Source organism: Anomaloglossus baeobatrachus, chromosome 5 (genome assembly GCF_048569485.1).
Source record: "Anomaloglossus baeobatrachus isolate aAnoBae1 chromosome 5, aAnoBae1.hap1, whole genome shotgun sequence".
Taxonomy (NCBI): Eukaryota; Metazoa; Chordata; class Amphibia; order Anura; family Aromobatidae; genus Anomaloglossus; species Anomaloglossus baeobatrachus.
This window is the reverse complement of record NC_134357.1, coordinates 549,183,921-549,199,972: the sequence shown is the minus strand read 5'-3', so window position 1 is coordinate 549,199,972 and position 16,052 is coordinate 549,183,921. Positions and strand designations below refer to the sequence as shown.

The window sequence follows — 16,052 nt, the reverse complement described above, 5'->3', positions numbered from 1 at the left end:
ATAGGTGACTGGTGGTGATGGAGTCAGTGACGAACTCCAGCCAAATATGTTTATAGATCCGTAGTACAAAATTGAATGTCGTCTTCAGCATGAAGTTGTTATTTCTCCTCTCACGTGTAATGAATATCTCCTGCAGTTTTGCTGATGCCGATTCCAGTGTGGGTAAATGAGACGAGAATTAGTGATATGGAAGATGAGTCTATGAGAAACGTATTCAGCTGCCGACTCTGAGGAGGAAACTGCTTGTTGTGTGTGTGGCCTAAATATATAGGATTTATTAGTAGATGTAAAGAAAAAACTGGATGTTGTAAAATAATAAAAATAGTAACACATTAAAGATTGTTCAAAGTATTTCCTGGTTAGTTCCAACAGACTTGTCGTCCCTACAGCCAATCTGTTGCCAAAGCAGTGACCAACATAACAAGACAAGAGAGAATTCTTCTCCTCCATATTCTATGTACTGATATGTTTCTCCTTATTGTCTCCAGTAATTGTATTATTACAGTGGATTCTTTATGATGCTACATATACAAATCTTCTCCCCATTCAGGTCCCTACACTATCGGATCCTCTTATTGGAGATCTATATAAGAGAATTCTTCTGATTTGCCCCGTGAAGTATGGATATGGACAGGGACAAGATGGCGGAGAGGATATTACACCTCACCCTAGAGATCCTCTTCCGGCTTACTGGAGAGGTGAGAGATTCTGATGACGTCACATTACATCATTCTTATCTATGGGAATAACAGATGGACAGAACTGGAGAGGTGAGGACTCTGGAAATGTCTGTAGTGAGATTTATTGCTGTGTCTCTCCATAACCAGGATTACACAGTAGTGAAGAAGACCTCCAGTGAGCGCTGTCAGGCCCCTGTGTCTGAGGGATGGGGAAGACCCCTGAGCCCAATCCCAAGGCCTCCACCTCACCCCCTGATACATGAGGACATCAATGACCAGAAGATCCTAGAACTTACCTACAAGATGATTGAGCTGCTGACTGGAGAGGTGACACTGCTGGGAATGCTGGGACATTATACAGTAATGCTATGAAGGGATCGGGGGATGACCGTATCATTGTATGTGTCAGGTTCCTATAAGATGTCAGGACGTTGCCGTCTATTTCTCCATGGCGGAGTGGGAGTATTTAGAAGGTCACAAAGATCTGTACAAGGACGTCATGATGGAGGTTCCCCAGCCCCTCACATCACCAGGTAATAGACAGGACTAAATACACACGGGCAATAATTATCTGTATGTAAGGAATGAATTCAGTCCCTGTTTGTGTTTCCTCCAGTTCTATCCAGTAAGAGGACAACCCCAGAGAGATGTCCCCGTCCTCTTCTCCCACAGGACTGTAAACAAGAAGATCCCGATGTTCCTCAGGATAATCAGGTAGATGGAGAGAAGGTGTCATGAAATCTCCCTCTGATGTGTAGACGGCTGTGAAGGTCTTGTGCTCAGACTTGTTTTATCCATGGGTATTATATGTGTTATACTTGTGTAATGAGAGTGGTGGAGATGGCAGGATTAGAGCTGATCATAGATGTGACTTCTCCATCTGTCTGTGACTTTTACAATATTTGTTTCAGGGTGAAGATCTGACCCATATTAATACTACAGAGACATATGTGAGGGGTGATGAGCGGAGTAAAGAGGAGATTCCTGCATATGACTATCCAGGTGAGAAGTAACCACTAAATTTACAGAAGTGTCACATGGTGTCTGGCTCAAATCTCACCAGCAGATTCAGACACTTAGATCCTTAAAAACAAGGTTGGCACATAAGTACAAGATTTGATGCAAAAATCTTGTAACTACAGTGGGGTGAAATAAGTATTCGATACGCTGCTGATTTTGCAAGTTTTCCCATTTACAAAGAATGTAATTGTAATCGTAGGTACACTTCAACTGTGACAGACAGTCAGAAACTCAACTACCAAAAAGACAAAATCCTGGCTCTCACAGACCTGTTCTTTTTTTTTTCTTTAAGAAGCCCTCCTACTCTGCACTCATTACTTGCATTAATTGCACCTGTTTGAACTCATTACCTATATAAAACACAACTGTCCACATAATCACACGCCAACATCTCCACCATTGCCAAGACCACCCAGTAACAAAATTGTAGACCTGCACATGGCTGGGATGGGTTACAGGACAATAGGCAAGCAGCTTGGTGAGCAGGCAACAACTGTTGGGGCAATTATTAGAAAATGGAAGAAACACAACATGACTGTCAATCTTACTTGGTCTGGGCTCCGTGCAAGATCTCGCCTCATGGTGTAAGGATGATTCTGACAAAGGTAAGGAATCAGCCCAGAGCTACACAGGAGGACATGGTCAGTGACCCGAACAGATCTGGGACCACAGTCTCAAAGAATACAGCTAGTAACACACCACGCTGTCATGGATTAAAATTCTGCAGGGCACACATTTGCATTTTATTGCATGAAATAAGTATTTGATCACCTACCAACCAGCAAGAATTCTGGCTCTCACAGACTTGTTATTATTTCTTTAAGAAGCCCCCCTACTCTGCACGCCTTACTTGCATTAATTGTACCTGCTTGAACTCTTTATAAAAGACACCTGTCCAGACACTCAATCAATCACACTCCAACCTCTCCACTATTGCCAAGACGAAAAAGCTGCCTAAGGACCACAGTGACAAAATTGTAAACCTGCACATGGCTGACATATGTTACAGGACAATAGGCAAGCAACTTGATGAGACGGCATCAACAGTTGGGGCAGTTATTAGGAAATGGAAGAAACACAACATGACTGTTAATGTTACTTGGTCTGGGGCTCTATGTAAGATGTCGCTTTGTGGGGTAAGTATGATTCTGAGAAAATGCAGGAATCAGCCCAGAGATAGATGTTGTCAATGTCCTGAAGAGAGCTGGAACCACAGTTTCAAAGATTATAGTTAGTAAAACACTATGCTCTCATTCTCATGGATTATAACTCTGCAGGGCATGCAAGGTCCCCCTGCTCACGCCAGCACATTTCCAGGCATGTTTGAACTTCACCAATGACCATCTGGATGATCCAGAGGAGGCATGGGAGAAGGTCATGTGGTCAGATGAGACCAAAATGGAACTTTTGGTGTCAATTCCACTCGCCGTATTAGGAGGAAGACGTACAACTCCAAAAATGCTGACCCAACCATGAAGCAAGAGAGATGGAAACCTCATACTTTAGGACAGGGTTCCCCAACTCCAGTCCTCGAGGGCCGCCAACAGTGCATGTTTTCAGGATTTCCTTAGCATTGCATGGGTGTTGGAATCATCAACTGTGCAGGTGATTAAATTATCACATGTGCAATACTAAGGAAATCCTGAAAACATGCACTGTTGGCGGCCCTTGAGGACTGGAATTGGGGACCCATACTTTAGGATTTCCTTTCTGCAAAGGAGACATGATGGCTGCACTTTATTGAAGAGAGGATGGATGGGGTCATGTATAGTGAGATTTTGGCTAACAATCTCCTTCCCTCAGTAAGAGCATTGAAGATGGGTCATGGCTAGTTCTTCCAGCATGACAATGACCCAAAGCACACAGCCAGGGCAACTAAGGAGTGGCTCCGTAAGAAGCATTTTAAGGTCCTGGAGTGGCCTAGCCAGTCTCCAGACCTGAACCCAATAGAATTTCTTTGGAGGGAGCTGAAACTCTATGTTGCCCAGCGACAGCCCCGAACCCTGAAAGATCTGTATGGAGGAGTGGGCCAAAATCCCTGCTGCAGTGTGTGTTAACCTGGTCAACAACTACAGGAATAGTCTGACCTCTGTAATAACAAACAAACAGGTTTCTACCAAATATTAACTTTTTTTTTCTACAATATCAAATACTTACTTCATGCAATAAAAGACAAATTATTTAAAAATCATACAATGTGACTTTCTGGATTTTTTTTTATTCTATCTGTCACTGTTGAAGTGTACCTACGATAAAAATTACAGACCTCTCCATTCTTTGTAGGTGGCAAAATTGCAAAATCAGCATACAAGTTGTTTTTTTTTAACCAGAATATTTTTATTAAAGATTTTCCATAAAACATACAGCAAACAAAAGTGGGGTTAACATAACATAATCTCACATTAGATTGTTCACCACGCATAGTGATTTAGATGTCGCAGCTCTTAGAAGTTACAATATCCAGGAACAGTCAAGGGTGCAGTAATCAGCGAGAGTCTCGTCCTAGGTGGTAAAGTTCATGCCAGTTTTTGGTCGGAGATAAATTATACATCCAGGGGGATAAGTTACAATTCCTAAATCAGTAAAGCATTTCAATTATTTCTACCGTGAACTAAAACAGGCCCATTCTGAACCTAAACAAATCCCTAGATGCCAGACCGGAGTAGTCTATCCACGGGGCCCAGATCTTTTTGAATTTGACCATACAGTTCCTTTTCAAGCATATTCCCTTTTCCAGATTTACCAGCCAATTAATCTTGTTGACAAACTTTGAGATAGTTAGAACCTGGTCTGAGATCCAGTATTGTGCCATTAATTTTCTGGCCATGAATAGCATACTGGCAACTGCCATTTTTCCCTCCTCTTCCACCTTCAGATCTTCAATATATCCCAGTACAAAGGGGGTGAGGCTCAGATCTATGGTATACATACTATTAATGATTGCGGCTTCACTTCTCCTAAACACCTCCAGGTTGGGGCAGTACCACAACATGTGAAGCATGGATGCGGAGTCTGCCCCACATTGTGGACAAGTGGAGTCCGGTCTGGCACCTATGTCAAATAGAAATGTGGGGGTACGGTAAACTCGATGAATCACATACAGCTGAGACAGTCTGTGTGCTTCCCCCAGAGACAGGTCAGGTACTCTATCCAATATTTACGACCATTGATTATCCTCAGTAGGGCTTAGCTCCTGTTCCAATTTCCCTTTAGAGTTCGGGAAATGGTTCACTAATAATCCATCTAATACTTCATTTATACAGTACAGATATTAAACCAGAGGAACCACTCGAGAGAGCTATTCTCTGTATTATTCTGTTGTGTTGAATCGCCTGGCCGACAATGTTGCCTTCTGCTAAATATTCATGTCTTAATTTTAGGTATTTGTAGAATTCGCCATTCAAAAAACCAAACTCCGATTGTAATTTAGAGAATTCTTTAAAGCTATGTCTGTCTACCAATTGTATGAGTCTGGTTAGCCCTCTCCTTCTCCAGACTCCAAACCCCTCCAATCTATTTAGGTTGGGCAACTATGGGGTCTCCCAGATAGAGGTAAACTGGAAGGTCCCATGAATATCCTGCATGTATTTAATCTTTTCCCATAACTAATGTATCAATAAAAGGGTGGGTGCGGTTTCCGGTGATGAGTGAAATCTGTGTGATTCTAGGATCTCATAGAGACTAGGTGATTTAAAATGTTGCTGTTATAAAACTCTTTGTGGGTGTCACCCCCCCACCCCTCGCCAGGTCATCCCATCCTCTGATATGTTGCATTTAGGCGGCTGCAAAATATGCCCATGGACTCAGCACCGAGAGTCCCCCATTCCGTTTGATTCTTTGTAATGTTTCTAATTTAATTCTTGGACTGCGCCGTCCCCAGATCAGTTCCCTGAAAAGTGAAGTGACCTTATAAAAGTATATTGGGGTATCCAATGTGGAGAGTTATGTAGGACATATAGCAGCTGGTGCATCCAGATCATTTTGACCAGATTTGTCCGTCCTACTACCGACAGAGGCAACAGGGTCCATATATCAATTTTATCTTTACATTTTTTAAGAATCGGGGTCAGGTTAAGTTTCTTGTAATCATTCACTCTAGTGGTGACATTGATTCCCAAATATTTAAATTGCGAGGAACTGAAGAGGTATAACTAGGGATATTATCCATGTTATCTGCAGGGAGTAAGATTGACTTCTTCCAGTTTATCATCAGTCCGGAGTATCTCCCAAAATCCTGAATAGTTTCCGTAGTCAAGGATAGTGAGGTGGACGCGTCCGCCAGAAAAAGTAGGGTATCATCTGCATATAGGGCCACTTTTTCCTTCCAATCCCCTCTTTTGAAACCTATAATATTTGGGTGTCAACGCAGGACCTCTGCCATGGGCTCTATAGCCATTGCAAATAGTATAGATGAAAGAGGGCAAACCCTGTCTAGTGCCTCTACCAGACTAAATGTTGGAATAAGCCGCCCGTTAATCCTAATCCTGGCTGTGGGCCTGCTGTATACTGATTTTACCCATGAGATAAAATTCGTGCCCAACCCAAATTTGCAAAGAACTGCCTATAGAAAGTTCCATTCGATAGAGTCAAATGCTTTAGCTGCGTCTAGGGAACAGATAACTCTATCTCCCAGATTATCCACTGGAAGCTGCAAATTAAGGTGCAGGCGTCTAATATTTACCACCGTAGACCTAGAGGGCATAAAGCTGGACTGGTCAGAATGAATCAGAGAGGAAATCATATTGTTCAATCTAGTTGCCAATACTTTGGCTATGATTTTGATATCTGTGGTGAGGAGAGAAATTGGTCTATATGAATCTGGGAGTAGGGAATCTTTACCTGGCTTAGGTATAAGTGTCAAGGGAGAAATTTGGGTAAGACTGCTAATGGAGTCTTTGTTCAGGGCAATCCAAAGGACGGGTCCAAATTAGCTATCTTTACAGATATTATGAGACTCAATAATCAATGAACACAGGACATGTTCTCTGAATGAGCCCAGGCTTGCGTCTGAACTCGTATATTGAATTGCTCAAGCATTAACACATCATTTCAGCCTTGAAACATATTTACAAAACTTCTCCATTTGCTCACACATACTGATAAAGAATAATTAGGGGGGAGTGCGTATAGGCAGCATTGGGGGAATGCATGAGATCATACATAATCCCAGATGGTACATTCCTTTCTCACACTTTGAAGACGGTAAGCGAAAATGAGATTCTGTAGGAGTGATGCATGGGAGTATGGGATCACCTGCCTCATCCTACAAATATTACATTCCTTCTACTGTGAATTTTACTGATAAGGCTCCCAATTAACTTAATGAATATCTCCCTTGTTCATAGTTCGTTCATTTGTACCTTGGCTAACCCTTTCTTGAACATACAGCTTAGAATCATATTATGGCGTCTGTGCAATTGTCATATAGACACACAGATAATTATGCAATGACATCTATATTTTGATTATATACATACACAGATAATCTTATTACATTTGAACAAACAATCTATAGCCCAGGCTACCCTCACATAACCACAACAATTGTCTTTTGCATTGATGGAGGGAGGAAGCCCATCTCAGCCGCCCCTCAGAACATATCCAGAAGCTGCGGCAGTAGGATTTCCCAAAATATTTTGCATATTTCTATGAGCAGACCATCTAATCCCAGGGACTTGCCATTAGACATGGAAGTCACCGCCAATTGCAGTTCCTCTAGTTGCAGTGGGCTGTTCAGATAGGCCCGGTCCATCTCTGAGAGCCTGGGAAGGGGTATATCTGCAAGATAAGAGTCAATCTGATCCTCATTGAAACTTAACTTGGATCTATATAACTGTTGATAGAAGTCAGCAAAAACCTGTAAGATCCACTCCGATTCATTGACCACCGTGCCTGTACTATCCCTTAAAGCTCCCACAAAGGAATTTCCATGCTGCTCCCTGGTTATAACCGCTAATAAATGTCCTGTTTCTCATCCTCCTCAAAAATTTTGTGTTGTGAAAATATCTGTCTGTTCTTAGCCTTTTCCCTAAGGTGTATATCGTACGACTTCTGAGCTTCTTTCCATTCCAGCAGATTCTGAGTAGTAGAAGATTCTATGTACATTCGCTCTGTGGTCTGGACCTTATCCCGGAGAAATATCCCAAATTGACGCGAATTAGGCGGGCTTTACACGTTGCGACATCGCTACCGATATATCGTCGGGGTCACGTCGTTAGTGCCGCACATTTGGCACCGGTAGCGACATCGCAATGTGTAACTCCTAGGTGCGACAATGAATGAGCGCAAAAGCGTAAAAAATCGCTGATCTGTGTCACGTCGTTCATTTCCATTATGTTGTTACTGCTGCAGATACGATGTTGTTTGTCGTTCCTGCGGCTTCACACACATCTCCTTACCTGCGTCCACCGGCAAAGCGGAAGGAGGAAGGTGGGCGGGATGTTATGTCCCGCTCATCTCCGCCCCTCCGCTTCTATTGGCCGGCCACTTAGTGACGTCGCGGTGAAGTCGGTGTGAAGCCGAACGCACCTCCCCCTTGAAGGAGGGATTGTTCGGCGGTCACAGCGATGTCGCCGACAAGGTATGTGCGTGTGAAGCTGGCGTAGCGATAATGTTCGCTACGGCAGCAAGCACCAGATATCGCATCTACGACGGGGGCGGGTGCTATCACGCTCGACATCGCTAGCAATTGCTAGCGATGTCGCAACGTGTAAAGCCCGCCTTTAGTCTTGGACCTACTGACCCCCTGTATCAGTGCCCCTCGTAAGCAGGCTTTCATGGCATCCCATATAATATTTTGAGAAATACATTCTTTGTTGTTGTTGTTTTCTCTAAAGTAGTGATTTAGGGTGGAAATAATGGGTTCAGCTTCAATAATTTGTAACCAGAAAGGGTTTAGGTACCATTTAACAAGAGCAGGGTCAGGCCAGGGAAGGAGTTGGAGGCAGGTCAACATGGAAGAATGGTATGAGATGGCTCTAGGCAGGTATGCCACCGATTCCACCAGCAGCAGTGTGCCCGCAGACTCCAGTGTCATGTCAATTCTAGATAGTTTCATGTGACTTTGAGTAGCAGGAAAATTTGCGATCTCCTGGGTGTCTAACCCTAAAAAGTCCATCAGTGCCAGATCTTTTATCTCGCCAAACCCTGAAATAGGCAGTATCGCCGTGGATGGGTCATTATTAAACTTGTCCCAGTATGGGTGTATAGTGTTATTGAAATCCCCCATACATATCACCAGGACATCTGGATACCCTGGATAGCTTCTGCCACCATTTTCATGACGCTATTATTATAAGGTGGAGGGATATACACCCTTATTAGTAGCAGTTCTTTATTCAGAATTTTGCAGTGAATACACGGGAACCTCCCCTCCTTATCTACTTTAGATGAAACCGGTTCAAACGAGATAGCTTTATGTACCAATAGGCTGAATTCCCTGGAGTAAGATGAAAAAGTGGAGTGATAGATGAGGAGAAAATAACATATTTAAATTGCTCATGGATCAGCCATAGCTAAGTGTGTTTCCTGTCGACAGATAATGGCAGGGAAATAATCCCTGACATAATCCATAACTGCCGCCCTCTTTGTACGATCACCCAGGCCACGAACATTCCACGTTAGGATGTTAATTTGCCCTGCCATAGTGGTAGAATAGATATAATTTGCAAATAATAATATAAGACCTGCTCTTACCCTCCTGGCAACTCCTGAGTGGTATTACATGTCTCAGCACCCAGACCTGTAGGATCCCAAAAAGCAAAATTATATATAGATCTACGACATCCTTAGCATCATACAGTCTTAACTCCCCATGAAACAAGGACGAAAAAACACCTGCATAAACAACAAAGCTGAACAGCGGACACCAGTTCATCCTGTAACCTAGCGTGAAACGTACCAAGTTCCTGACGAGAGGAAAAGAAAAGACAGTTCTTCTCGGAAGAAGAAAACAAAAAAAAAAAGGGGGGGAGAGTTGTGGGAAAAAGTCTGAATGAATAGGGGTTAGCGTAAGCGTAGATAAGAAATTTAAGTATTAAGAGAAAAAGTACACAAAAAGAAAAAGGTAGGCACGGGGAATGGAGAAGAGGAGAAAAGAGATGAATGATTGAAAAAAATTGGACTAAAAGAAGGGAGTGATTAGAACGGATCACTCCCGAGGGTGCTGCCTCCTCAGGATAGTCAGATCAGGATTCTTTGACCAATGGGGCTAAGTGGTTCTTGAAAAGAATAAAGAGTAATCATGGAAGTAGAACAGTCTACCGATTATACATCGGTGGCACTTGACTTTCAGAAGAGAAAATTCATTGTTGCAGGGATTGTTTGATTCAGTGCTCATTCATATCCAGCCACTGGAGGGCATCCTTCAGGTTCTCGAAGCAAAAGGTCTTGTTTAATGCTGCAACTCAACCCAAGCTTCGCTGGGTATTTCATTGAGCAGGAGACTTGCAGAGCCCTTAAGTGTCATTTTACTTCGATGAATTACGCCCTCCGTTTCAATATTGCCACGGAAAAGTTCGGAAAGAATGAGACTCTATGACCATTGACTGTGACATCTCCTTTGTTGCGGACTGCTCGAAGGATGGCGTCCCTATCCCTGTAGTGGAGCAGTTTAATTAGCACTGGTCTTGGAGGGGCACCCGGTGTCAGTGGTCTCATGGGGACTCTGTGTGCCCTTTCGACTGCGTAGAATTGTGAGAGGACCCGTCCCTGAATATCTTGTGCAGCCATTTCTCAAATTCAGATGGATTTGTTCCTTCCGTCATTTCCGGGATTCCGATCACTCTCACGTAATTCCTCCTCAGCCTGTTCTCCAGGTCATCCGTTTTATTCATCAGGGCTGCTAGTTGTTGTTCATGACCACCAACCCTCCTGGACACTTGCGGCAGCTTGTCTTCAACATCACTTATTCTTCCTTCTGCTGCTGCTATGCGGTCGGATACTCAGCAAAAAAAGTTTAGCAACAAGTGTTTATATGTTCAATTAAATCTACAACACCTATTTTTGGGGTAACAAATAACTTTTAATATTACTTTGAGGAGCCTAGGTATTAGAAAATTGCACTGTTCATAGTATCAAAAGCCACATTCAGGTATTTACATAAAGCGGAATGCCTTTTATTTATAGATATATATATATATATATATATATATATATATATATATATATATATATATATAATTTTCAATATTTTGTTTTAACCCCAAATTCTTTATTTTTCACTCAATGGTAACAAATGGATTTATTGTCCAATTTTTTTCTGAATCTGACAATACCCGATATTTGGTTGTACAGAACTTTCTGGGCACATGGCCAAGATCCGAAAGGAAGTAGCGCCATTTAGCTATTGGAGAGCAGATTTTGCAGTCAAAAGCTACTTTACAGGGAAAAAGTATCATGGGTATTGTTTGTGACCTGACAGCTCCAAAAAATGGCAACCATGAACAGATTTGGCACTAACTACTCCACTTTACAGATCACAGGGATTGCTTCACCCTTTAACCCCTATACATTGGTCTTGACTTACCCAGGGACCTGTAGGCTGGAACCACAGAGCTAGCTGCTGTTCGATGGTTTATTGGTATCATATTCGTCTTCCTAACATTTTTGGTGGCTTTTTATTCTAATACTTAGTAGGCAGAATGAACAAACATTTGAACAACACATTTTACTGGTTCATGCTATGAGGTCTTCTATTACACTGTGTGCAGAATTATTAGGCAAATGAGTATTTTGATCATATGATACTTTTTATACATGATGTACTACTCCAAGCTGTATAGGCTTGAGAGCCAACTACCAATTAAGTAAATCAGGTGATGTGCATCTCTGTAATGAGGAGGGGTGTGGTGTAATGACATCAACACCCTGTATAAGGTGTGCTTAATTATTAGGCAACTTCCATTCCTTTGGCAAAATGGGTCAGAAGAGAGATTTGGCGGGCTCTGAAAAGTCTAAACTTGTGAGATGTCTTGAAATTGCCAAACTTTTGAAGCGTGATCACTGAACAATCAAGCGTTTCATGGCAAATAGCCAACAGGGTCGCAAGAAGTAGTGTGTTGGTCAAAAAAGGCGCAAAATAACTGCCCATGAATTGAGGAAAATCAAGCGTGAAGCTGCCAAGATGCCATTTGCCACCAGTTTGGCCATATTTCAGAGCTGCAACGTTACTAGAGTATCAAAAAGCACAAGGTGTGCCATACTCAGGGACTTAGCCAAGGTAAGGAAGGCTGAAAAATGACCACCTTTGAACAAGAAACATAAGATAAAACGTCAAGATTGGGCCAAGAAATATCTTAAGACTGATTTTTCAAAGGTTTTATGGACTGATGAAATGAGAGTGACTCTTGATGGGCCAGATGGATGGGCCAGAGGCTTGATCAGTAAAGGGCAGAGAGCTCCACTCCAACTCGGACACCAGCAAGGTGGAGGTGGGGTACTAGTATGGGCTGGTTTAATCATAGATGAACTTGTGGAGCTTTTTCGGGTTGAGGATGGAGTGAAGTTCAACTCCCAGACCTACTGCTAGTTCCTGGAAGACAACTTCTTCAAGCAGTGGTATAGGAAGAAGTCAGTATCGTTCAAGAAAAACATGATTTTCATGCAGGACAATGCTCCACATTGCATCCAACTACTCCACAGCGTGGCTAGCCAGTAAAGGTCTAAAAGATGAAAAAATAATGACATGGGCCCCCTTGTTCACGTGATCTAAACCCCACAGAGAACCTGTGGTCCCTCATAAAATGTGAGATCTACAGGGGGGGAACAGTACACCTCCCAGAAGAGGTTGTAGTGGCTGCTGCACACAATGTTGATCGTAAACAGATCAAGCAACTGACAGAATCTATGGATGGTAGGCTGTTGAGTGTCATCATAAAGAAAGGTGGCTATATTGGTCACTAATTTTTTGGGTTTTGTTTTTGCATGTCAGAAATGTTTTTCTAAATTTTGTGCAGTTATATTGGTTTACCTGGTGACAATAAACAAGTGAGATGGGAATATATTTGGTTTTTATTAAGTTGCTTAATAATACTGCACAGTAATAGTTACCTGCACAAACAGATACCCCCCTAAGATAGCCAAATCTAAAAAAAAAACACTTCAACTTCCAAAAATATTAAGGGTTGATATTTGAGTCTTTTGGGTTGATTGAGGACATAGTTGTTGATCAAGAATAAAAAAATTCCTCTAAATTACAACTTGCCTAATAATTCTGCACACGGTGAAGACTGAACTGTCATTGTTTTAGTGAATAATTCTATTTTACTACATAGCTTGCTATTTCAACTTATATTTTAAATAAAAATGTTCAAAAATATAAATTTAAAGGATATTTTATTCAAAAATAACTGGTTTTATTTTGGCAGATTACTGTACAAGGAAAGCAGGAGGACAACTGATATTTTCAATTAATAAATCAGAGGAACTTGATATCACACATGATACAATTGAAGTGACTGCCATTACTCTAGATATCCCATCTTCTCTCCCCAGCAAAGATCTATCATCTGATCCTATGAAACAGGTCCTGTCTTCTGAATCATTACACACTGTTATGAAAAATAAAAGTCAGAAAATAGGCATTAAAATACAACATGATCTTAAAACAAAGGAGCCATTTTCATGTTTAGACTATACAAATGGTTTTCCCCTCAAAACATCATTTGTTAAACATCAAAAAATTCTCACACAGGAAAAGAGATTTTCTTGTTCCATTTGTGGGAAATATTTTAATCAAAAATCACATCTTGTAAGGCATGAGAGAATTCATACTGGGGAGAAGCCATATTCATGTTCAGAATGTGGGAAATGTTTTCTACAGAAATCAGTACTTGTTAGACACCAGAGTAGTCACACAGGAGAGAAGCCTTTTTCATGTTCAGAATGTGGAAAATGTTTTGTACAGAAATCAGTTCTTGTTACACACCAGAAAATTCACACAGGAGATAATCCATATTCATGTTCAGAATGTGGGAAATGTTTTCCAGGAAAATCACATCTTATCGCTCATCACAGAACTCACACAGGGGAGAAGCCTTTCTCATGTTCAGAATGTGGGAAATGTTTTCAACGGAAACAGCATCTTATTACACATCAGAGAACTCACACAGGGGAGAAGCCTTTTTCATGTTCAGAATGTGGGAAATGTTTTAACCGGAAATCACATCTTATTACACATCAGAGAACTCACACACAGGAGAAGCCTTTCTTATGTTCAGAATGTGGGAAATGTTTTATGCAAAAATGTTCTCTTCTTAAACATCAAAAATCCCACACAGGAAAAAGCCTATGTCATACCTAGAATGTGAAAAATAACTTACTGGAAAATCCTATTTTGTTGACCATTTTTTAGAAAAATAACTAACACTGGGAGAAATTACATATTTTGACAAATTGTACAAAAATCAAACAGTTGTAAAATTAAATTAGAAAGGTAAATTACTTTAGAACTTACTGTATTTTTGGTTTATGAGACGCACTTTCTCCCCCCCCCAAAAAAAAATAAAAAAATCTTGCGAATAAGTGATTGCCTCTTATAGTCGGTTATTTCTCTCTTCCTACCCCACATGATCATTGTGATCAGTGCAGAGCAGGAGAGGAAGCTACAAGCACCTGCACAGAGGCTGCACTTCCTGAGTGACCAGCTGACTGACCTTCCACCCAACTAGCTCCAGGAGCTTTCAGGTCATGGGATCAATCACAGCGCCTTGAAGGAACTTCAAAATGGGTAATGTGTACACTGTGTGAGTGTGTGTGTGTGTGTGTGTGTGTGTCAGAACTTTATGTATGTGTAAATGTGCTTATGTACCAAAGCTGAGATGCCTAGATAGTTGCTTCAATGAGGTTCACGATTTCTGTCTATTAAGGCTCATTCATTCACATTGGTCCAATCTCAGATCACAATACACGGACTGGCTGCGTGTCTTTCTCCTTGAGCATGAATCCTTCATTTCTTTCTATGAGACTGTCATGCTCGGGTTCGGAAAGGCTTGGCCAGTCCCTGCATTGCGTTTCGAGATTGTACCAATGTGCATAGATGTCTGAATAAGCCCTTATATAGATTACATGAAGGCTCCCATACACACAAGGTTAAAGTCAGCATGATCAGACAGCAATCTGTGTATGGGGGCTTCCTATTTCTACCTTGAGAATGGATGTCAAGGGAGGGAAGGATCCAGCTTGTTGGAATTCCAATTGTTGATTCTTTTGGTCTCTCTTAAGATAAGCCACCACCAGAAGAGGCAGACATCTGCTCTCTAATAGAGAACACAAGAACATTTAGCCAAGCATTCTTTTATGGGCTAGTCGAGAGAGCTGTCGGCCAAACGACTGTAGGGATTGGTTGTTTATGGGCCTAACTTGTTTTCAATACACAAACCCTTTATCACCTATCCTTGGGCACTGATTGGGAAAACGGGGAATTTTTATGCCAGTTACAGAATTTAGCAACAAGTTGGTTGTCCAACTACTGCTCTGTTCCTTCTCGATGTGGCTGCCAGAAAAAAACCAGTACATCACTTGGCAGCCGCATAGGACAAGAATAGAGCTTAGACGGAGCATGTGCAATACATAGTAGCTAGAGTTCAGACTGAGCATGTGCACCGCTGCTCAATTCCAAAACAGATAAGTGTCGCAGTCTGTTAGATAGAAAAGGTGGTAATGGGGTTGTTGTAGGTATCCATAATACTATCTATGTATTATTGACTTGAGTTCCTGTAAATTATGTTCAATCTTGATTTTTCTGACCTGATGGAGACCTGATCCCTGAAACACGTTGATTGAATAAACAATGCATTTTTAAATCAAGAGCCTGTCCCATGGAACAGTGGTGGAACAAGCTTCATACCCTCAGCGAAAAGAAACTTGGGTTATTTTAAAACTAAATCTGTAAATAAAAATGTTTCTCCCCATCTGATCTAATCAGACGGTATGAGCCACATGGAGCTAAGTCGCCACGGAAGGTGGAAAACACCAACGCACACGGCTGGGACCAAATACATTGGCTGCATAAACGAGGATCGTGTTTGTTTGTTAAGGGTGCTGCTGAAGACAGAAAATAATTTGTCAGTGAGATCTGAACAATTTAGAGGGGGTCTACATGTGAGGATTTTGAATGGTTGGAGAAACTACCTGCAGCAATGTGTGAAGAAAGCCTGATACAGATCCAACCGACAGTGACTGTTCACTAATATTACAAGAAGCTCTATAACAATATAAATGAAAATTCAACCCATACTTCTAAAACAGTTTTATTAAAATAAGTATATCAATAATTCTAACAAAAAGGAGAATTATACATTTTTATTATTTATAGAGAACAATTGATTCCATGTTGATGTACATGGGAATGGG

At 41.5% G+C, this 16,052-nt stretch overlaps 2 protein-coding genes across 2 annotated transcripts in view; both read left to right on the top strand.

Moving 5' to 3' along the window:
* Window positions 1-16,052, top strand: part of LOC142312279 (uncharacterized) — a 172,771-nt gene that overhangs the window by 73,034 nt on the left and 83,685 nt on the right. The gene's annotated exons all lie outside the window — the stretch shown is intronic.
* LOC142312965 (uncharacterized) lies at window positions 120-14,212 on the top strand. Its single transcript, XM_075351954.1, has 7 exons — window positions 120-162; window positions 489-613; window positions 828-1,007; window positions 1,090-1,213; window positions 1,297-1,394; window positions 1,592-1,682; window positions 13,067-14,212. Exons 1-7 carry the CDS (start codon window positions 120-122, stop codon window positions 13,999-14,001), a joined length of 1,596 nt encoding a protein of 531 aa, XP_075208069.1. The 3' UTR covers window positions 14,002-14,212.